At 49.1% G+C, this 23,947-nt stretch overlaps 1 protein-coding gene across 1 annotated transcript in view; it reads right to left on the minus strand.

Moving 5' to 3' along the window:
- LOC140430325 (transcription initiation factor TFIID subunit 4-like) overlaps positions 1–23,947 on the minus strand; it is a 510,261-nt gene that overhangs the window by 451,560 nt on the left and 34,754 nt on the right. The window contains exon 3 of the mRNA XM_072517772.1: positions 2,651–2,782. Within this exon, the coding sequence (XP_072373873.1) occupies positions 2,651–2,782 (132 nt within the window). The remainder of the gene's footprint in view (positions 1–2,650; positions 2,783–23,947) is intronic.

Here is a 23,947-nt window from a genome sequence, read left to right on the forward strand (position 1 = left end):
CCTTTTTTAATAAAATAGACAGGAGCATCACGAGCTTCGTGTGGGCAGGGAAAGTTCCGAGAGTAAGGAGGGGGTTCCTTCAGCGTAGTAGGGACAGAGGAGGATTGGCACTACCGAACTTGGGCGATTACTATTGGGCCGCCAATGTGGCAATGATACGTAAATGGATGATGGAGGGTGAGGGAGCGGCGTGGGAAAGACTGGAGAGAAAGTCCTGTAAAGGGACGAGTTTAGAGGCGCTGGTGACGGCGCCGCTACCGATCTCACCTAAAAAGTTTACCACGAACCCGGTGGTGGCGGCAACATTGAATATCTGGGGACAGTGGAGGCGACAGAGAGGGGTGCGGGGAGCCCTGGTGGGGTCCCCAATCAGGAACAACCATAGGTTCGCCCCAGGAAGAATGGATGGAGGATTTCAGAGCTGGTTCCAGTTGGGAATTAGGAGGGTGGGAGATTTATTTATAGATGGGACTTTTGCGAGCTTGGGAGCATTGGAGGAAAAGTATAAGTTGCCCCGGGGAAATTTCTTGAGATATATGCAGGTGAGGGCATTTACTAGACAACAGGTGAGGGAATTTCCATTGCTCCCGACACAGGGGATACAGGACAGGGTGCTTTCAGGGGTGTGGGTCGGAGAGGGCAAGGTGTCAGAGATTTACCGAGAGATGAGGGAAGAGGGGGAGGAGTCGGTGGGCGAACTAAAAGGAAAGTGGGAAGAAGAACTAGGGGAGGAGATAGAGGAGGGTATGTGGGCTGATGCCCTAAGCAGGGTAAATTCCTCTTCCTCATGCGCCAGGCTTAGCCTGATTCAATTTAAGGTGCTACATAGAGCACACATAACGGGAGCAAGATTGAGCAGGTTCTTTGGAGTGGAGGACAAATGTGGGAGGTGTGGCGGGAGCCCGGCAAACCACGCACATATGTTTTGGGCATGCCCGGCACTGGAAGGGTATTGGAAGGGAGTGACGGGAGTGATTTCGCGGGTGGTGAAGGCCCGGGTCAAACCAGGCTGGGGGTTAGCTCTATTTGGAGTTGCGGAAGAGCCGGGAGTGCAGGAGGCGAAAGAGGCCGACGTTGTGGCCTTTGCGTCCCTAGTAGCCCGGCGCAGGATCCTACTCATGTGGAAGGAGGCGAAACCCCCCGGACTGGAGGCCTGGGTAAATGATATGGCGGGGTTCATTAAACTGGAGCAGATAAAGTTTGCCCTGAGAGGATCGGCTCAAGGGTTCACCAGGCGGTGGCAGCCATTTCTCGACTACCTAGGGGAACGTTAGAGGGAAGACAGATGACCAGCAGCAGCAACCCAGGGGGAGGGGGGGGGGGTTAGTTTAGGTCAAAGATAAAGGGGTTTTGTTACTTGTGTATTGTTTAAAATTTCTGTATTGTTATTGTTGCGTTTGCTTTGTAAGAGGGGAAAAATTGTTGTTTGGGAAAAAATTTTCAATAAAACATTTATAAAAAAAAAAAGAATAACCAAGCAGGTTTGAAGGACAGAAAGGTCTACTCCTGCTCTGATTTCTTCTGTTCCTGTGCTCTACTCCTGGCTCATCTTCATGTTCAGGATGTAGGCATCATTGGCAATTATACATTAAGTTGAGAACATGTGGTAGCTAATCTGTGTGTGGCAGGTTAATGTCTTGCTCGGCCACTTGAAGGAGCCGTTAAGAGTCAACCGTATTGGTGTGGGACCGATCCACATATAATAAGACAAGTTAAATTCAGCAGATTTACTTCCCAAAGGACATTTGTGAATCAGTTGGATTTTTCACAGCAATCAAACATCTTCCTCGTCACTTTTTTTAAAAATAAATTTAGAGTACCCAATTCATTTTTTCCAATTAAGGGGCAATTTAGCGTGGCCAATCCACCTAGCCTGCACATCTTTGGGTTGTGGGGACGAAACCTACGCAAACACAGGGAGAATGTGCAAACTCCACACGGACAGTGACCCAGAGCCGGGATCGAACCTGGGACCTCGGCGCAGTGAGGCAGCAGTGCTAACCACCGTGCCGCCGTGTTGCCCTTCCTCGTCACTTTTAGTGAGACTAGTTTTTCTCATTTGCTGATTTTTAAACCTGAAATAAAATTCTCGAACTGTCCGAGCGGGATCTGAAACCTTGCTCTCTGTACTAATAGATAAAACTTTGCCATACTGAACAGTATTCAAGTAAAATCCCTGAAAAGTTGGCAAAAATGGAGCTTTGTCCTTGCTAGATTGTTTAGGCACTTTAAGTCCTTGCCATCTCCCTTGGAGTTGCACACAAGAGGTCAGAATCAAGTCTCCTCTTCAGGGGTAGCAGAGTTAGAAGGTGAAGGGTCATTGGAACAAAGCATGTGTTATGATTCAACCTCCAGTTTGAAATCACACTTACTGCCCTTATTCTTATATTTTCATTACAATTTTAATGGAAACTTGCAATAAAACTGTCACACTGATCAATAGATTTTTGGCGGGGAAGCGCTTCATAGGAGAGAGAATCAAGGTAAATAGATGGGGTTGAGATACAGATCAGCCATGGTTTAACTAAATGGCTTCTTCCTACAGCTATGTTGTGTGACTAACGAGAAGGAAATGAGAGTTCTGGAGCTGTGGGGGGGGGGAAAAATCACCCTTAATAATATCCATCATGCAGGCTGGCATCGAGCTTACCAGGGTGGGAGCTGCCGTGTAAACAGGCTGTGAAGCAGTGACTGACGCTGTGGTAACCGCAGGGGCTGCAGGTTGAATTACTTTGGCTTGCACGGAGTATCCTGGCCTGATTGAAGAGATGGTCACGGCCGGCTGAAACCACAGATGCCAGTTAATAGAATGAAGCACAAGACCCCAAACCATTGGGAAACACAAGTCACCAGTTCCCATGAAGACATTTCTCTGGTGCATTGAACCTTGTAAATCTCATCTCTTTTACTCTTCGCAATTTTGAATTCCCCGACTCTTCACCCTGGTCTCCGAATGAAACCTTTTGTTACATCCATCCACAGTCACTACTTTTTGTCTTACTACAGGCTATTTGGTTCTGTGTTCGCCAACATACCTGGTTTTAAAGTGGTAGCCCTGCCAAAAGACAGCACATTGAGCTGCCAGAGGTGTCGCAAAAGGATGGGATGCCACTTCCAAACCAGGATAACGGGAAGGGCATGAAACTTCCAGAATACCAAGAAAACACCAGAAAGAAAATTGGTTGCTCGAACATCAGGGAACAAAGGTAGTTCCAAATAATCTATAATTGCATTTGTGGGTTTTAGAAATAAGGCACAGCTGTAAATAAGTTGAATTTTGTGATTCTGAATTTGAAAAGGTTAATGACTTCAGTTTGGTTTCAGATGCCTGTATGACATTCAGAGTTTACGACCTGAAAGCAAACAGAGTATAAAGGAAAACTAGGTTGTTGCTAAGCAACAATGGGTCACGGTTAGGAGGAACTTTTGAGTTTAGTTTTAAGTTGGACCCAGGAGAAACAGTTCAATTAAAGGAACAAATAACAACAAGTTAAGGCGACACGGTGGCATAATGGTTATCACTGCTGCCTTACGGCGCTGAGAACCCAGGTTCGATCCCAGCCCTGGGTCACTGTCCATGTGGAGTTTGCACATTCTCCTGGGTCTGCGTGGGTTTCACCCCCACAACCCAAACTTGGCCACGCTAAATTGCCCCTGAATTGGAAAAAAAATAATTGGGTACTCTTTTTTTTTTTTTAAACATATTTTTATTCAAATTTTTACATATTTTCAACAAACCCCCCCCCACCATACAGAGATAAGAAAAAAAACAAAGAACACATAAATAAACATCTTATAGCTCTGTCACGTATTCCCCCAATACACAAGCCCCCCATTAAACGATAATAAACACAGTAGTAAACACAAAGTACCCCCCCCCCTTCCCCCTCTCCGGGTTGCTGCTGCTACTGTCCCCCTCCAGGTTGCTGCTGCTACTGTCCACCTCCTAACGCTCCGCCAGAAAGTCTAGGAACGGTTGCCACTGTCATAATATACACTAGTATATCATGGTGCAGATACACACACACTGATGGACACACAGCGGGACCAATCAACACACACAACAGCGCAGCCAATCACCAGTTAGAGCACATGCACTATAAAGACAGGGGGCATCAGAGTTCCCGCTCATTCGGGATGCAGCCTCTCAGAAGGACAGAGCTTACAGCACAGATCTTCACCATGTGCTGAGTGCATAGACTGGTTAGGACCAGGCATAGGTCTTTAGTTCAATCTAACATCGTGTTAACCCACAGTGAAAGTATGTTCAACAGTTTCTGACTTAATAAAATAGTGTTGCACTATTTTAAGTGTTGGTGGCCTGTATGTGTTCCACGGATCCAGAGCACCCAACACATCAGCCACCGCCTGAAGAATCCTTGCACAGATCCTCTTAAGGCAAATTTTACCCTCTCCAATTTAATAAATCCTGCCATGTCGCTGATCCAGGCTTCCACGCTTGGGGGCCTCGCATCCTTCCACTGTGGCAGAATCCTCCACCGGGCTACCAGGGACGCAAAGGCCTTTCGCCTCCTGCACTCCCGGCTCCTCAGATACCCCAAATAGTGCGTGCCCCCAACTCGGCTTAACCCGGGTGTTTACCACCTTAGATACCGTCTTCGCAACGCCCCTCCAGAACCCATCCAGTGCTGGGCACGCCCAGAACATGTGGGCGTGATTTGCTGGGCTCCCCGAACACCTCACACACCTGTCCTCTACTCCAAAAAAACGACTCAGCCTTGCCCCAGTCATGTGCGCCCTGTGCAGAACCTCCGCTTGCCCCCGTCATGTGCGCCCTGTGCAGAACCTTAAATTGTATCAGGCTAAGCCTGGCACAAGAGGAGGAAGAATTTACCATACCCAGGGCGTCCGTCCATGTACCCTCGTCTATCTCCTCCCCCAGCTCCTCCTCCCATTTACCTTTCAGCTCCTCCACCGAGGCCTCCTCCTCCTCCTGCATCTCCTGGTAGATCACCGAGACCTTGCCTTCTCCAACCCACACCCCCGAGAGCACCCTATCCTAGATCCTACGTGCTGGCAGCAGCGGGAATTCCCTCACCTGCCGTCTTACAAACGCCCTTACCTGCATGTACCTGACGGCATTTCCAGGGGGGAGACCGAATTTTTCCTCCAACGCCCCAAGGCTCGCAAACGTCCCATCTATAAACAGGTCCACCATCCTTCTAATATCTGTCCTGTAACCGCTCAGGAACCCCCCATCCATTCTCCCCGGGACAAACCGATGGTCCTCTCGGATCGGGGACCACAACGAAGCTTCTGCCTCCCCCCTGTGGCATCTCCACTTCCCCAAAATTTTGAGGGTCGTCGCCACCACTGGACTCGTGGTGTACCTTGTCGGCGGGAGCAGCAGCGGCGCCGCCACCAGCGCTCTCAGGCTCGTTCTATGATAATATACCCTTATAATCTCCCCCACCAACCTCTCCCTCTCTCTCCTCTCCTTCTCCTCCTTGTGGGCCCTAGTGGAGATTAGCTCTCCCCTAATCACCGCCTTCAGCACCTCCCAGACCACCCCCACCTGCACCTCCCCATTATCGTTAACCTCTAGGTATCTTTCAATGCACCCCCGGATCCGCCCGCTCACCTCATTTGCCAGCAAACCCACCTCCAGGCGCCACAGCGGGCGCTGGTCCCTCTCCTCCCCTAGCTCGAGCTCCACCCAGTGCGGGTCACGGTCTGTGATGGCTATGGCTGAATACTCCGTGTCCTCCACCCTCAGGATCAGCGCCCTGCTCAAAACGAAGAAGTCAATCCGGGAGTAGGCTTTATGGACGTGGGAAAAGAAAGAGAATTCCCTGGCCCCCGGCCTGACAAACCTCCATGGGTCCACTCCTCCCACCTGGTCCATAAACCCCCTCAACACCTTGGCCGCCGCCGGCCTCTTACCCGTCCTGGACCTAGAGCGGTCCAATGCTGGATCCAGTACCGTGTTGAAGTCCCCCCCCCATTATCAAGCTCCCTGCCTCCAGGTCCGGAATCCGGCCCAACATGCGCCGCATAAATCCGGCATCGTCCCAATTCGGGACATATACATTCACCAAGACCACCCGCACCCCCTGCAGCTGACCACTCACCATCACATACCTACCTCCATTGTCTGCCACGATGCTCAGCGCCTCAAACGACACCCGGAAAACCTGCCCTACCCATCCCTTTCTCAGCCTACCCTGGTCTACCACCCTCAAATGCGTCTCCTGGAGCATGACCACATCTGCCTTCAGTCCCTTCAGGTGCGCGAACACACGGGCCCTCGTGACCGGCCCGTTCAGGCGTCTCACATTCCAAGTTATCAGCCGGATCAGGGGGCTCTCTCTCTCTCTCTCTCTCTCTCTCTCCCTCTCCCCCCCCCCCCCCCCTGTCCATCAGCAGGCTCTCCTCTCCAGCACCACCCCTCCGCCTGACCCCGCCCCCTTAGAACAAAGAACATAGAACGATACAGCGCAGTACAGGCCCTTCGGCCCACGATGTTGCACCGAAACAAAAGCCATCTAACCTACACTATGCCATTATCATCTATATGCTTATCCAATAAACTTTTGAATGCCCTCAATGTTGGTGAGTTCACTACTGTTGCAGGTAGGGCATTCCACGGCCTCAACACTCTTTGCGTAAAGAACCTACCTCTGACCTCTGTCCTATATCTATTACCCCTCAGTTTAAAGCTATGTCCCCTCGTGCCAGCCATTTCCATCCGCGGGAGAAGGCTCTCACTGTCCACCCTATCTAACCCCCTGATCATTTTGTATGCCTCTATTAAGTCTCCTCTTAACCTTCTTCTCTCCAACGAAAACAACCTCAAGTCCATCAGCCTTTCCTCATAAGATTTTCCCTCCATACCAGGCAACATCCTGGTAAATCTCCTTTGCACCCGCTCCAAAGCCTCCACGTCCTTCCTATAATGCGGTGACCAGAACTGTACACAATACTCCAAATGCGGCCGTACCAGAGTTTTGTACAGCTGCAACATGACCTCCTGAACTCAATCCCTCTACCAATAAAGGCCAACACTCCATAGGCCTTCTTCACAACCCTATCAACCTGGGTGGCAACTTTCAGGGATCTATGTACATGGACACCTAGATCCCTCTGCTCATCCACACTTTCAAGAACTTTACCATTAGCCAAATATTCCGCATTCCTGTTATTCCTTCCAAAGTGAATCACCTCACACTTCTCTACATTAAACTCCATTTGCCACCTCTCAGCCCAGCTCTGCAGCTTATCTATGTCCCTCTGTAACCTGCTACATCCTTCCACACTGTCGACAACACCACCGACTTTAGTGTCGTCTGCAAATTTACTCACCCACCCTTCTGCGCCTTCCTCTAGGTCATTGATAAAAATGACAAACAGCAACGGCCCCAGAACAGATCCTTGTGGTACGCCACTTGTAACTGAACTCCATTCTGAACATTTCCCATCAACCACCACCCTCTGTCTTCTTTCAGCTAGCCAATTTCTGATCCACATCTCTAAATCACCCTCAATCCCCAGCCTCCGTATTTTCTGCAATAGCCTACCGTGGGGAACCTTATCAAACGCTTTGCTGAAATCCATATACACCACATCAACTGCTCTTCCCTAGCATGGGAAAAAGCCCGGGCTTTCCACCAAGCTGGCCCCGCCCCCTCTGGCGCAGCTCCCTTTCGCGGCCTGACCCCAGCTCCCCCACCTCGGGCCTCCCCTCTCCCCCCCAATGGGGCCCCCTCTTCCAACCACCGGCGCCCACACTTTCACCCAACCCCACCCAGCACCAGACAGAACAGAACATCCCCCCCAAAACACAACAATCACACCAATCCCCTCTCGACATCCCCTCGCAACCGACCCTCAATCAGAGTCCAACTTTCCGGCCTGGGTAAAGGTCCACGCCTCCTCCGGCGTCTCGAAAAAGTGGTGGCGGTCCTTGATAGTGACCCACAGTCGCGCCAGCTGCAACGTTACAAATTTTACCCCCTTCCGATGCAGAGCCGCCTTAGCCCGATTGTACCCGGCCCTCTTCTTGGCCACCTCCGCGCTCCAGTCCTGGTATATCCGGACCTCTGCATTCTCCCACCTGCTGCTCCGCTCCTTCTTTGCCCACCTTTGGACACACTCCCTGTCCACGAAGTGGTGGAACCGCACCAGTACCGCCCGCGGGGGCTCGTTGGGCTTGGGCCTCCTCGCCAGGACTCGGTGGGCCCCCTCCAGCTCCAGGGCCCCGGGAAGGCCCCCACGCCCATCGTGTTCAGCATCGTGACCACGTATGCTCCAACATCCGACCCCTCCACTCCCTCCGGGAGACCCAGAATCCGCAGGTTCTTCCCCCTCGACCGATTCTCCATGTCCTCGAACTTCTCCTGCCATTTCTTATGCATCGCCTCGTGCGCCTCTACCTTCACCGCCAGGCCCAAGATCTCGTCCTTGTTCTCCGAGGCTTTTTGCCGCACCTCCCGGATCGCCGCCCCTTGGGCCTTCTGGGTCTGGAGCAGCTTGTCTATCGAAGCCTTCATTGGCTCCAACAGCTCTGCCTTCAATTCCGTGAAGCAGCGCTGGAGAAACTCCTGCTGTTCCTGCGACCACTGCGCCCACGCTGCCTGGTCTCCACCCGCCGCCATCTTGGTTTTCCTCCCTCGCACTTTTCGCTGCTCCAAAACTACTTTTTTCACCGCTCCACTCCTGGTCCAATCCATACAGTGCCGGGGAAACGTTACTGTCATCTTCCCACACTGGGAACCGTCGAACAAATGCCGCTGGGGGCCTAGAAAGAGCCCAGAAGTCCGTTTCTGGCGGGAGCTGTCGAACGTGCGACTGAGCTCTGCATAGCCGCAACCCGAAGTCCAATAATTGGGTACTCTAAATGTTTTTTTTTAAACAAGTTGAACAAGGACTTGTTGGGTAAAGTTAAAGTGAAAAGCAGAGAAAGTGCTGTCAGTTGGAGAACTGCAGTAACCGGATTTTAAAGTGATAAACCAAACATCTGAGGGGAATCAAAAGTTTGATGACACATTAACCCTGACTGTGGAGCAGTAACATACTGTTAACAGGGCTGCGTACCTGAGCGATTATGGAGAAGCTTGATTGTATGTGGCAATCCAAGGTAGAGGAATGCTGAAAGGAGAGATTGAAACCCTGGAAGTGAATCCTTGGTGAAAGCATTTGAGAGAATGCGTAGTCCCAGAGAAGACTCCGAGGTGTGTTTTTCGAGAGAGAGGAGTTTGGAAATACTTTTGTGGAAGTCAGAGTTCCAGTCAGTCCAGTTGGCTCAGTGTGACAAGCGTCTGGCGAGATTTGACGAGAAATCCACAGAAGTTGTTTTGGATGGAATCTGCCACTTGGTTTCAGGGTGTGGTGTGTTTGACCACAATTGGCCTATTGGTTCACAGGGACTGAGTACTTCCTGAACATTAGAGTACAAGATACTTTTTGTCACGCTGTGTTACCCTTATAGGTCTGTGTACATCTGTGAAGAGATAGGTGTGGTGAAGGAGCAGTATATTATAGTTAATCTCTATGTTTAATTAATGTTTTATTTTTTTAATTTAAAGTTAATCGGCAGTCCTGTAACTCTGTTCACCCACATCTCTAAATGAAACACAGGAGTTATAATCTATCAAGCCAGGGTTTTGCTCTGACCCTGACTATCCAATTGGAACAATTAACACTCTCAGCTAAAAAGTATTCAGATTCCTCTTGGCATTACCATGATTCCTCTGTCTGAGCTATCAGGGGAAATTAGTGAAACATGAACAATTTACCATCTCTCTCCTTTTAATAACTTGAGTTGTCCAACAGGTTAAGATTCTACCCTCAAATTCCAGAGCGGCTTTCCTTGCCCGGCCCTCCCATAGCTACAGTTTGCTGACCAGAAAATGGTGCAATAAGTCTGACTGCAGGTTAGCCAATCCTCTGTGTCGATTTAATGCACCAATTCTTATCCTGCGCAGTAACCCTTCAAGTAGCATCGTCGAATGCCTTTCGAAAATTTAAATTCAATACTTCTACTTGTTACATCCTCAAAGAATTAGGATAAATTTGCCGTTCCTTTGGTACGACCAGGTTGATTCTGCTCAATTGTATTCTGATTTTCAAGATGTCCTGCGACTACTTCATGAATAACGGATTCAGACTTGCAGTACTTTCAACTCACATAATCAAGCACCCAACTTATAACCTAAACAATGACCAAACATGGAGGCAACAGGAAAATCCACTCTCTCTCATTACGCCAAGGTGTTTCCAGCTCTGCTGTTCCACTCTGCACAACAGACGCCAAACAAGTCATTGGCACATTGCACCAACACCGAATATAAAGGCAGCACTGGAGCACAGTGGTTAGCACTGTTGCTTCACAGCTCCAGGGTCCCAGGTTCGATTCCCGGCTTGGGTCACTGTCTGTGTGGAGTCTGCACGTTCTCCCCGTGTCTGCGTGGGTTTCCTCCGGGTGCTCCGGTTTCCTCCCACAAGCCCCGAAAGACGTGCTGTTAGGTGAATTAGACATTCTGAATTCTCCCTCTGTGTACCCGAACAGGTGCCGGAATGTGGCGACTAGGGGCTTTTCACAGTACCTTCATTGCAGTGTTAATGTAAGCCTACTTAGAAGAGGGGGGAGGGGGGGCAGCGTATCGTCAGATGGTCCAGTGGGGAGTTGGCAGTGGGTGGTTGGTAGTTTAGTGACCCTGGAGTCAGAACTGGTTTTAATTTATCCAATGTAAGTATTCTGCTAAGTGAGTCACAACCAGCCAAAGTTAAAATCAGATTTTCATCGGGTTCCAGGTGTTGAAGTTCCCCAGGCAATTTCCATGCTGTCCTTGCATGGGGATTTCCAGTGCACCTTGGGGGCTACCTGCAGGGTACAACCCTCCAGCAAATAGAAGGTCTGGGCCAATCTTACACCTTTCCATTCTCGTCCACAACGCAAGCCTCCTCTAACCAAAATTCCTGCACCAAAGTGAAAAACTATCCACACATTGAATTTTCACTCACTCCATCCTTCCCGCATGCTGCAGGACATGCATACACACACACACACCCCCTCGCCAACTTGCATACTGCACTCCATCCCACAGCCTTTTGATCTATTGCCCATTTGTGTTTTGCAGCAGACACATCCTCCCCAGTGCAACATACACTCTCTCCAGTTGGCAGGTGCAATGTAGAACACCAATTCCTAACCCCAGTTGTCTGCAATGCCTGTAAACCACACATTTTTCTCAGACACGGTTTAAATTCAAACTGTTTTTCTCTTTTTTCCCCAACTGACACATTTTAGTAAGGTGGGGATGAGTTACCTCCAACGGGGATTATACAGTCATTCGAAAATTGGGTCTGAACAGGGTTGCTCCGGTAACCATCTCCAGAACAATCCATTTGTCTGGAGGCGATTTTGCACCTTGGGCACTAGATACAAATAGAAAAGGCAACTGAAGAGGGAGCTACTTAACCACATGTCAATCAGCTTTGCAGGAACAACAACTGACAACTAAATAAAGCTGATGTGCTCGGAAAGCTTAAGATTTTTCAAAACCTTGCGTCAAGGGGTTTTTCATCACCTGGGTTCAAAGTGCGAAGCCTGAGGATTGATTCAAGTCCGAATGCATCAGAGAAAATGAGAAATAAAAGGCTCGTGACGGACAGACACAAACAACAAGGGCTCAAAGCCTTCAGTACACAATACTGACCAGCTCGTAAATTAACAAAACAAAATCCCAGCTACAACTGCTGTTGTGCTGGGTCTCAACACAGAGCAAACCTGCTGGACTAGTTTGTCCGTGTGTTTTGCCAGTGTTGTACCTCAACGCAAATCCAGCAAGGTTAAGCCTGAGGGCTGCTGCCAAACCCCTGGAGGAACAGACCATGACGCACCTTTCAGTTACCACCCTGTATTTATCAAACTGCGCTAACATGTTCAAGGCCTTGATTATATTGTTCCCCAGCCTTTTAAATTCAAGACAATATAAGTCATGGCAATGCAACCTGTCCTCATTATTTAACCTGGTGCGCCCCAGTATCATTCTCCTGAATCTCTGCAGCAGCCATTCCGAGGTCAATGTTTTACGTTTTAGTTACCATTGTATGAAGAGTCAAAAGTCCTGTTCCTTTTCACCAAACACCATTTATTTCACTTCCACAGCCTCTGCACAAAACTCTAACAACACACCACCTGACACAAGGGCCACCTGAAGCCCCTTCACATATCAGTATCAATCATTGGATCCTTAACATGAGACAACTAATTGCAATGTCTCTTAACCCATTACTTAAGAGTCAATACATCCTTCCTGAGATTTGGGGGAATGGGAGCTTCTGCATCACCAGATAGGGCAAAAAGTCTAGCATTTCACCTAAAGCTTGGCACCTCTGACAGTCCAGGACTCCTGGCACCTCTGACAGTCCAGGACTCCTGACACCTCTGACAGTACAGGGCTCCTGGCACCTCTGACAGTGCAGGGCTCCTGGCACCTCTGACTGTGCAGGGCTCCTGGCACCTCTGACAGTGCAGGGCTCCTGGCACCTCTGACAGTACAGGGCTCCTGGCACCTCTGACAGTACAGGGCTCCTGGCACCTCTGACAGTACGGGGCTCCTGGCACCTCTGACAGTGCAGGGCTCCTGGCACCTCTGACAGTACGGGGCTCCTGACACCTCTGACAGTACAGGGGTCCTGGCACCTCTGACAGTCCAGGGCTCCTGGCACCTCTGACAGTCCAGGGCTCCTGGCACCTCTGACAGTACGGGGCTCCTGGCACCTCTGACAGTACAGGGCTCCTGGCACCTCTGACAGTACGGGGCTCCTGGCACCTCTGACAGTACAGGGCTCCTGGCACCTCTGACAGTACAGGGCTCCTGGCACCTCTGACAGTACAGGGCTCCTGGCACCTCTGACAGTACAGGGCTCCTGGCACCTCTGACAGTACGGGGCTCCTGGCACCTCTGACAGTACAGGGCTCCTGGCACCTCTGACAGTACAGGGCTCCTGGCACCTCTTGACAGTCCAGGGCTCCTGGCACCTCTGACAGTACAGGGCTCCTGGCACCTCTTGACAGTCCAGGGCTCCTGGCACCTCTGACAGTCCAGGGCTCCTGGCACCTCTGACAGTACAGGGCTCCTGGCACCTCTGACAGTACAGGGCTCCTGGCACCTCTGACAGTACAGGGGTCCTGGCACCTCTGACAGTCCAGGGCTCCTGGCACCTCTGACAGTCCAGGGCTCCTGGCACCTCTGACAGTACAGGGCTCCTGACACCTCTGACAGTACAGGGGTCCTGGCACCTCTGACAGTCCAGGACTCCTGGCACCTCTGACAGTACAGGGCTCCTGGCACCTCTGACAGTACAGGGGTCCTGGCACCTCTGACAGTCCAGGGCTCCTGGCACCTCTGACAGTCCAGGGCTCCTGGCACCTCTGACAGTACGGGGCTCCTGGCACCTCTGACAGTACAGGGCTCCTGGCACCTCTGACAGTACGGGGCTCCTGGCACCTCTGACAGTACAGGGCTCCTGGCACCTCTGACAGTACAGGGCTCCTGGCACCTCTGACAGTACAGGGCTCCTGGCACCTCTGACAGTACAGGGCTCCTGGCACCTCTGACAGTACGGGGCTCCTGGCACCTCTGACAGTACAGGGCTCCTGGCACCTCTGACAGTACAGGGCTCCTGGCACCTCTTGACAGTCCAGGGCTCCTGGCACCTCTGACAGTACAGGGCTCCTGGCACCTCTTGACAGTCCAGGGCTCCTGGCACCTCTGACAGTCCAGGGCTCCTGGCACCTCTGACAGTACAGGGCTCCTGGCACCTCTGACAGTACAGGGCTCCTGGCACCTCTGACAGTACAGGGGTCCTGGCACCTCTGACAGTCCAGGGCTCCTGGCACCTCTGACAGTCCAGGGCTCCTGGCACCTCTGACAGTACAGGGCTCCTGACACCTCTGACAGTACAGGGGTCCTGGCACCTCTGACAGTCCAGGACTCCTGGCACCTCTGACAGTACAGGGCTCCTGGCACCTCTGACAGTACAGGGGTCCTGGCACCTCTGACAGTACAGGGCTCCTGGCACCTCTGACAGTACAGGGGTCCTGGCACCTCTGACAGTCCAGGGCTCCTGGCACCTCTGACAGTACAGGGGTCCTGGCACCTCTGACAGTCCAGGACTCCTGGCACCTCTGACAGTCCAGGGCTCCTGGCACCTCTGACAGTCCAGGGCTCCTGGCACCTCTGACAGTCCAGGGCTCCTGGCACCTCTGACAGTACAGGGCTCCTTCAGTTCAGAACTGGAATCTCAGGTTAGATGACGGGTTCAAATCTCAGGACTGGTGGCATTGTCATGATGCTACTGGGCTAGTAATCCAGAGGCCTGGAGGCCCAATCCAGATGCAAGGCTTTAAATCAACCCCACCACAGTAGCTGGGAATTTATTTTAGTTAATTTAATGAATCTAGAATAAAAAAGCTGTTAGTAATTATCTAACTTCCAGATTATTTCCAAACACCTGGGTTTGTTCATTCTTACCTGGTCTGGCCTATATGCGACTGAATAAGTGTCGAGAATGAATCCACAAACTGACACAGAACCAAGCGTATTCCCCACTGACCCATGGCTGACACAGAAGGCCTGCAGATGGGTGGGCACAATGGATTGAAGATCTTCTCCTGCCTGACTGTTGCTGTACTTATGTATTCAAAGCATGTTCCAAAAGGCCTTCAACCTTGTCATACCTTTTCCCAACTTGAAACATAGTTTACACCCAGCCTTTTCTTACTCCCAATCTCTGGCGTCTTGTATAGAAGCACGTATAGTTAATTTTTCAATTATTAAATCTCTTCATCAAATCAGTACCTTTGTTTGGAGGCACGTGATGCAGTGGTTCGCACTGCTGCCTCACGGCACTGCGGACCCAAGTTCGATCCCAGCCCCGGGTCACTGTCCATGATGAGTTTACACATTCTCCCCGTCTGCGTGGGTCTCGCCCCCACAACCCAAAGATATGCAAGGTAGGTGGATTGGCCGCGCTAAATACAACCCGACCTAACCATTTTGGGCACTAAGGGGTAATTTATCATGGCCAATCTACCTAACCTGCACATCTTTGGACTGTGGGAGGAAACCGGAGCACCCGGTGGAAACCCACGCACACACGGGGAGAACGTGCAGACTCCGCACGGACAGTGACCCGGGATTGAACCCGGCTCCTCAGCGGCGTCAGGTAGCAATGCTAACCACTGCACTGCCAACCCGCCTTCTGACCTGCATTACAGCCACGGTATTTATGCGGCAAGTCCAGTTCAGTTTCTGATCAATGATAACGCCAGGTTGCTGTTGGTGGGGGATTGAGCGATGGCAAAGCTACCGCTGAAGATTATTTGATTATTGTTTGTTGGAGATGATCATTGCTTGACATTCGAATGGCAAAAATGTTATTTGCTACTCGTCAACCCAAGCCTAAATTTCGAAGAGATTTGGTGAGCTGCTGCAGTGCATCTTGTAGATTGTACACACGGCTGCCACTGAGTGTTTGTGGTGTAGTGAGTTTAGGGTGGAGTACAGGGTGCCAATCAAGGAGACAGCTTTGTCCTGGATAATGTTAAACATGTTGAATGCTATTGAAGCTGCACATAAAAGGCGGTGGATGGTTCTACATTAAAGCAAGCACATCAGGAACTGAATCTGCAACTTGTGCAACTCAGATGCAAAACATTTTCACCAAATGGACCACCCTTCACAACTCACAGAAAGGTGACCCAATTCACCGTTAAACGCGCTTTGGAAAAAGAGCTGCGGTAACACAAGCTTCAGGTTCGTCCCACAGTTCGCCAGAGGAATTCCTGGACACCCCAAGAGCACCACCAGCAGGAACCGAGAAGAACTGCAGTCCTCTGTGTGATGCATGTTAGCTCAGTTGGTTGGTTTGTGATGCAGAGCAAGGCTAACAGCGCGGGTTCAATTCCCGTACCGGCTGAGGTTATTAATGAAGGCCCCGCCTTCTCACCTTTGTCCCTCGCCTGAGGTGCAGTGATCCTCAGGTTAAATCACCACTAGTCAGCTCCCTGACCTCAAAGGGGAAAGTAGCCAATGGTCAGCTGGGACTGGCAATTTTATTTATTTCGCATGTTAAGGCAAGAGTGAGCTTTGGATCTGACATTTGAAACTGCAACCTCCGAAAAAGGAGAGAAGCAGAGTTTAAAATTAACCTGGAGGACAGAATAATGAACTTATGTTTTACACAGATGCAATAAAGAGTCTATGGCACTGGGGTGGCACTGTGGCACAGCGGTTCAGTGGTTAACACTGTGGTCTCACGACGCCAAGGACCCGGGTTCGATCCCGGCCTCGGTCACTGTCCGTGTGGAGTTTGAACATTCTCCCCATGTCTACGTGGGTCTCACCCCCACAACCCAAAGATGTGCAGGCTAGGTAGATGGGCAACGTTAAATTGCCCCTTAATTGGGAAAAAAAAGAATTGGGTACTCTTTGAAAAATAACATTCTACAGTATTGTCTTTCAGATGCAATGCTAAATCAACGACTTCAATTTATGTAGTACCTTTAACCTAATAAAACATTTCTCAGTGTTTGACAGGAGCCTTATCAAACAACATGTGACGAGAGGGGCCACATGGGAGCAGCTGAGCTTTCACGAACTTTGGCACTAATAAACTTTTAATCCTTTTTTAATCCTGGTGCACAACCCAGAATTATTTGAGCGAATGGAGAACTCTTTGAGAGTCATCCAGACTCGAAGCGTTAGCCCCGTTCTCTCTCCACAGATGTCATGATGTGGAGATGCCGGCGTTGAACTGGGGTGAGCACAGTAAGAAGCCTTACAACACCAGGTTAAAGTCCCAACAGGTTTGTTTCAAACACTAGCTTTCGGAGCACTGCTCCTTCCTCAGCGTCAGTCCTACTGAGATTGTCCAGCATTTTCTACTTTTGTTTCAGATTCAGCATCCGCAGTAATGTGCTATTACCATAATTATTTGATCCTGGTGTGTATAACCTGTGCTATATTTCTGGAATATCCTGGTTCAAATTTGGCGGTGGGAACCGAGTTGGATTACGGAAATCCTTGTTTGATTGAGGCAGTCAGAGGTGACTGGGGTGGGGTCCAGCTGGCAGTGGAAGTTATAAAACAGACCACTCGTACAGACTTCGGACAGCAAACGTCAAGACTTTTTGGCACCCGAGAGATTGGTGGGACTTGGTTCAATTGGTTGTCTGGTGGCCAGTGAATTAGCCGAAAGACCATATTCTGCTCAGTGACAGGCAGTGATGGGATTCTGCCTGAGTGGGATGATTTTCAGAGGGCGTGGGGAAATAGTTGGAGTCCCGGGTGCTCAGAGGAAAGGAGCTTCTCTTTCCCCCCCCCTCGTGATTTCTCCAGCAAAGCTGCATAGCTGCACAGAGACCTGAATGAATCTACAGCAACAGCCGTTACAGACCGGAAACCAAAATCTCAAACTGAAAGTCTAAATTTAAGGAAGGTGTGCTGTAAGACAACCATCTGAAACAAAGACTTTTATCCCTTTTATTTATTTTACCCTCCTCTTCTCCACTATGTTTGTCTGTCATGTGTATGTGTGTGCGTGTGTGCATATCGAGTGTGGGACATGTTAAAGTGGGGGTAATTAGATAATTGTTACCCTGTTGTATTTGCTGCATATTTAACTAGAGTTATTGTTATTATAAAATTAATTGTGTTTAAAGTTACAAACCTGGTGACTGTAGTTATTGGGCAGCCGAGGGCCAAAGTCTCTGGGTGTTTTCTAATGTCATGGGAGTGTCCCTTCAAGAATGTTTCTGTCTCCCTGAACAGGTGCCGGAATGTGGCGACTAGGGGTTTTTCACAGTGACTTCATTTGAAGCCTACTTGTGACAATAAGCAATTTTCATTTCATTTCCTATCACATGGCTTCAGTGATGTCATTGTGTGGGTGGAGCTGGGCTGGGTTTTTACTTTCGTTTTTGAGTTGGAGCTGGGCTGTGGCTCAGAGTTTTACTTTCGCATTGAGTTTGAACTGGTTTTGTTCTGCACAGGCTGAAAGAAGGTTTTCTTTCTCTATCTGCATTTTAAAAGCTGTTTCCAGACGGCTTGATAACTTGAAAAGAAATAACTGTTTTCTGGAAAGAATTTAAACCTGCTGTTTTGGAAAGGACACAGGTGTATCCATACCACAGTCTTAAAGATACCAGGTCCTGAGTGCCATGTGCTGGGCCACACCTTTGGAAAGGGCTTTCTGGTTTATGGGATGTTGTTATTAAATTGGAACAGCTAAAGGGAGAAAGTTATTCAGGGTTATACATAGAGTACTGCAGCTGTGTGGGGTTTTTATGTTGGTAGTTGATAAAAATACTTACTGTGTATGTTTATTAAAATGTGAACTAAATTCGTAGAATAAACTTTGTTTTTGAATAAAAGTGCTTAAGACCTCTGTTGACTAACACCTGAAAGGCAGATCCTTGTGCTCATCGTAACCAAAATCAATAACGTTGTAGGTCAGGTGAACTCCATGATATACTTTGGAGTTTTCTAAACCCTGGCTCATGAAACTAAAAATTATTTATGAATTTCAATTGCGTTCTTGCTCAGGGTCAAGTGGGACTGGAATTGCCGTGCACTCGCCCAGGGGATCACAACATCATTTGGATTGGATCCTTGGAACGGTGGATGGCAACATTTGGGTTAGAGTATGAATTAAAAAGAGACGCCAGGTTTGTAGCAATATGGCTCTGAAGCGAAGATTTTTCTTCAGGCAGGTGACTTGTCTTCGGTTTATAAAGAAAATGGAGTCCGAAATGGAAATGCAGTAAAAAAAGAAACTAATAGTTAGTGCCTCCTTCCTGTCAAAGATTGATTTGTTGAAAGGATATTGGCAGGTTCAGTAACACCGGGGGGGGGGAAGATACCTGCTTTTGAAATGCCCCCAAGGGTTCTTTCAACACAGCGTGATGCCGTTTGGACTCAAAAATGCACCAGCGACATTCCAACAGTTTACATCCCAAGTCGTGGCTTGAGTGCCTGACTGTGTGGTCGTGGAAAGAACATATGGAGCAAGGAGGAGCTACTCAGAGAACTGGAGTTGGCCAGGCTAGCAGTCAATTTGGCCAAAAGCATGTTTGCCAAGGCAAAAGTCACCTATTTAGGCCATGCAGTGGGACAGGGGTAAGTGGTGCCCAGAACGGCCAAAGTGAAATGAAATGAAATGAAAATCGCTTATTGTCACAAGTAGGCTTCAATGAAGTTACTGCGAAAAGCCCCTAGTCGCCACATTCCGGCGCCTGTTCGGGGAGGCTGTTACGACCATTGATGGACTTTGTCGTTCCCAAAACAAAAACAGGAACAGCACAGGTTCAATTCCCGTACCGGGTATGTGCGGATTGTGTAGGAAATTCATACCGAAACTCAGTACTATCACGGTACCGGGTACCGTTATTCAATGTGCTGGGGAAGCAAGTGAAAATGGAGGCAGTCCGCAAACTGCCAAGCGGCGTTTGAGAAGTTTAGGGCCATCTTTATAAGTTGACCAGTGCTGGCAGGGACTTTTCCAGATCATTAAAATGGCCACAGATGCCAGTGACCTGGGGGTAAGGGACAGTGCCACTACAAAAAAACTCAACAGGTATTTGCCACACACTGGGTTTCTCTTTACCAGGGCTTCTGGACGACGACATGGCAGAGGTGCAAGGGCTTCAGTGAAACTCTGGATGGATCCTGGATGTTGCTCGACAGTCCTGTCATGGCTTTGGCCTGTCAAAGCTCTGTGGGCGGTTACATTATCCTACAGTTCATCATTAATCCTGAACTTTGTTCCCTGTGATTATACCCCTGATTTTGTGTTATGGCCTTCATCCTGACACGGGTGTATGATATCTGAGCATATGGGCGTTTGTCACCTCTTAAACATCGAAAATCATGCTGAATTGGTAGCAAAGTTAAGTCGCCACGGTCCCAAATGACCATAGGTTGCTTTCTCCTTTGAGGGAGAGCTGACTGGTGGTTCTTTAACCGATGGACCACCACACCTCAGGTGAAGGGCATGATTGAGACAGCGGGGCCTTCACGAATAACCTCAGCCGGTACAGGAACTGACTTGCACTGTTACCTTGCTCTGCATCACGAACCAGCTGTCCAGCCAACTGAGCTAAACCAACCGGTAGTATAACATGAGGGCTGGGCAGTATTTACCTGTTCTTTTATGTGCGGTAACCCTTGCTTTTACAATGGGGGAACACATTTTTCTACGGCACCCTTCCCTTTATAGAGAAGATGAGGAGCGTCACAGCAGGGTGACAGATGGTTTAGCATTGTGGTGTAGGGATGACCTTATAAGTCCTCATTGTGGGTGAGGGAACCCCCCATTAGAACTGTTGGTGTCGTGTTTTTTGTTATTTTGGGATTATGGAAATCTTGCCTCCTGTGATGGTACACAGTGTGTGTATCTTGGAGAAAAAAATGGAATCCTTTTTTCCTGCAGTTGTCGCCTCTGGTGTTGTTGGAGTTGGGGGGGAAATATGTACAGGTGCACACCTGGGCGGGGCCAGTTCATCCTTGGATATCTGGCCTTGCTTGGGTTGGTTTTCAATATTTACTTGGCTGCATTGGTTGCGACAGTGATCACTTGATTGAGTAGTTTCGGACAGTAGTCAGTGTGTTCACCTGGGTCAGGTGGGGAGTATGTTGGTTGGAGTAGGTCAGCCTCACCAAGATGGCCCCTTTTGGGAGTTTCTGGACTACTCTCCTTCTCGAGGTTCTGTTCCACTACAGAGGCAGTATCCTGTTGACTGTGGGGGGAGTGCAAGTCCGAGTGTCTCGGTTTAACATTATTAGATGCTTTTTTTCCGTTGGGGAGCAGGCTGGATGGAGGAGTAGGTCTTATACAGGGACTTCCAACCTGTCCTCCGACTTGAGGCTTGGGCTCCCCTGTAGGGACAGTATCCTGTTTCTTGTGAGGTTATGCTGTTCTGTCCCTGACATGCTTTTTGCAACGGTGTACATTGCTAGACTTGTGTGATGTTTATCAGCTAATCCTGGTGTTCCTCGCTCCCTTTAGTGTTTCCTTCCTTTATCTGGGTAGGAGAAGCTGATTTGTTCTATTTATTCGAGAGGGTTTCCCTTACCTTGCCTGAGGAGGAAAGGGTCACGTCCCTTCCCAAGATACCCCGTTAATGGGTGTCTTGATGACTCAGCTTCTCCTTGTTGGTGAGGTTTCCTCGGTGGAAAATGGTTTCAGTTTTCTAGTGAAGGCAGGGTTTGAGCTGTGCCTCTGATTTGGCTGGAGAGGAGTGACGTCTGCTGTGGAGCGAGTCTTGCATGGTGTGCGTATCTTGGGTTTACTGGCTCCTGTACCCGAGAGTGGACATCGCAACCCACATCTTGTACCGATGGCGGTATCCAGCTGTCCCTTCTCCTTGGGCATCCTTTCGTTGCCTGCAAGTCTTGGGAGAGTGAGCTATATTTCATTATTTTCCCCCACAAGGGATCTCTTAGATATTGTTCAGCTTTTACTTTTTTGCCTTATGGAGGGGGCACCCTAGGGTCATGTGCTCATTTCTTTATTCTGGTATCCTGAGATCCTCCGCTCTTTTTGGTATCCTTTAATTTTCCGAATGAAACGAGACACCGACCACAAAGATTATAATGATCGATTTGTAATGCAGAACAAGGCCAGCAGCGCGGGTTCAATTCCTGTACCAGCTGAGAATTCTGAATTCTCCCTCGGTGTACACGACTAGGGGATTCTCACAATAACTTCATTGCAGTGATAATGTAAGCATACTTGTGACAATAAAAAGATTATTATTAATATAATCTGAACCAATTGTATGAACATTTGCTGGGCATCTATATATATGTATATATATATATATATATATATATATATTTGGAATAACGATCACTCTGTACTGTACTAGATCTTGGGAATTTGTTGCATCATGTGGTTGTATGAAATATATCTCTTTAGAACTAATGTCTTTGCAAATTCTTTCTATCTTTCTTTCTATTTTGTGGTTAAAGAATCATTAACTAGCTCCTGCAAAGGTACAGGCAAGTCTCATTTCCGAGAAAAAGACAGTGTGTCCTTGCTGCCTCTGGTATAATTTGGAGACGGGGGAGGTATGTTTTAGTGCACGGCCAAATGGGGCGCAAACACCCTTATCCTATATTTTAATATTTTATTTGGCTGTGTGAGCAGCCATTGCACGTGAAGGTGTGCACCACCTTTCCCAGGTTTTCATGACTTTATCCTCGTCTTCCCCCATTCTCGAGCTTATCTTTCCACTGTTTCTCCTTGTAACAACAGAGGCGCCAAGTATAATGATTAAGCTAAACCAATGGGTTGGTGTTCTCCTGTCCTTCTCTGTGTTCATGTGTGCTTGAGTCAGCATGGTTTTATGAAGGGTAAATTGTATTTGACTCATTTGTTCAGAGTTCTTCAAAGATGTAACAAGCCAAGTAGATAATGGGGATCATGCCGATGTAGCACATCCAGGAGGCATTTGATAAGGTGTCGCACGAAAGGTCATCACACAAGCTAAGATCACATGGGGTTAGGGATAATTTATTAGCTTAGATGCAGGACTGGCTAACCGACAGAAGGCAGAGTGAGGATAAATGGGTCTTTTTCTGATTCGCAAGATGTAACTAGTGAAGTGCAACATGGTTTGGTTCTCCAGCCCCAACTACTTACAATATAGATCAACGACTTGGACACAGGGATAGAAGGTTCTATAGCCAAATTTGCAGTTCACATTAAAATAGGTGAGAGAGTAAGTTGCAATGAGGAAATAAGAAATTAACAAATAGATATAGATAGGTGAGGTGAGTGGCCCAAATTTGGCAGTTGGAGTTCAACATGGATAAGTGAGAGGTGATCCATTTTGGTCAATAAAATTAGGGGTTTGCCGCGTGAAGACAGATTGAGCAGTTAAGGCCGATATTCTCTGGAGTTTAGAAGAATGAGAGGAGTCTGATTGAGGTATAAAAGATATCGACAAAGTAGACGTCAGCAGATGCTTCCTCTAGTGGGGCATTCTAGAACAAGCGGTTTTAGGATAAGGGGTGGCAGATTTAAAACAGAGATGAGGAGAAATGACTTCTCTCAATGGGCTGTGAATCTGTGGCATCCACTACCCCAAAGTACAGTGGATGGCGAGACATTGAGTAAATTTAAGGAGAGGATTGACAGATTTTCTTTTTATAAATTTAGAGTACCCAATTAATTTTCTCCAATTCAGGGGCAATTTAGCGTGGTCAATCCACCTACCCTGCACATCTTTGGGTTGTGGGGGCCAAACACACGCAAACACGGGGAGAATGTGCAAACTCCACACGGACAGTGACCTGGAGCCAGGATCGAACCTGGGGTCTCGGCGCCGTGAGGCAGCAGTGCTAACCACTGCATCACCGGCTGCCCGACAGATTTTTAACGGTTATGGAGAATGGGGAGGAAAGTGGAGTTGAAGCCGAGAGACAATCAGCCATGATCGTATTGAATGGCGAAGTAGGCTTGAGAGGCTGAATGGCCTCCTCCTGCTCCTAGTTCTTTCTGCTGCACTGGACCAGTTTTGAGCATTCGTTGCATTAATTGTTTTTAAATTGACAAGCCAGACAAGATGACATTACGCCCATGTCCCCGAACAGGCGCCGAGTGTGGCGACTAGGGGATTTTCACAGTAACTTCGTTGCAGTGTTAATGTAAGCCTACTTGTGAGAAAATAGATTATGATCAAAAGCTTTGTCAAAGTGATCGTTTTGGTGGAGCATCTGAATGGAGGAAAGTGAAAGTGGCAGAGTGCTTTGGGAGGGAATTCCAGGGGGCGGAGGGCCCAGGGGGCGGAGGGCCCAGGCGGCGGAGGGCCCAGGCGGCGGAGGGCCCAGGCGGCGGAGGGCCCAGGCGGCGGAGGGCCCAGGCGGCGGAGGGCCCAGGCGGCGGAGGGCCCAGGGGGCGGAGGGCCCAGGGG

This window comes from Scyliorhinus torazame, chromosome 10, assembly GCF_047496885.1.
Source record: "Scyliorhinus torazame isolate Kashiwa2021f chromosome 10, sScyTor2.1, whole genome shotgun sequence".
Taxonomy (NCBI): domain Eukaryota; kingdom Metazoa; phylum Chordata; class Chondrichthyes; order Carcharhiniformes; family Scyliorhinidae; genus Scyliorhinus; species Scyliorhinus torazame.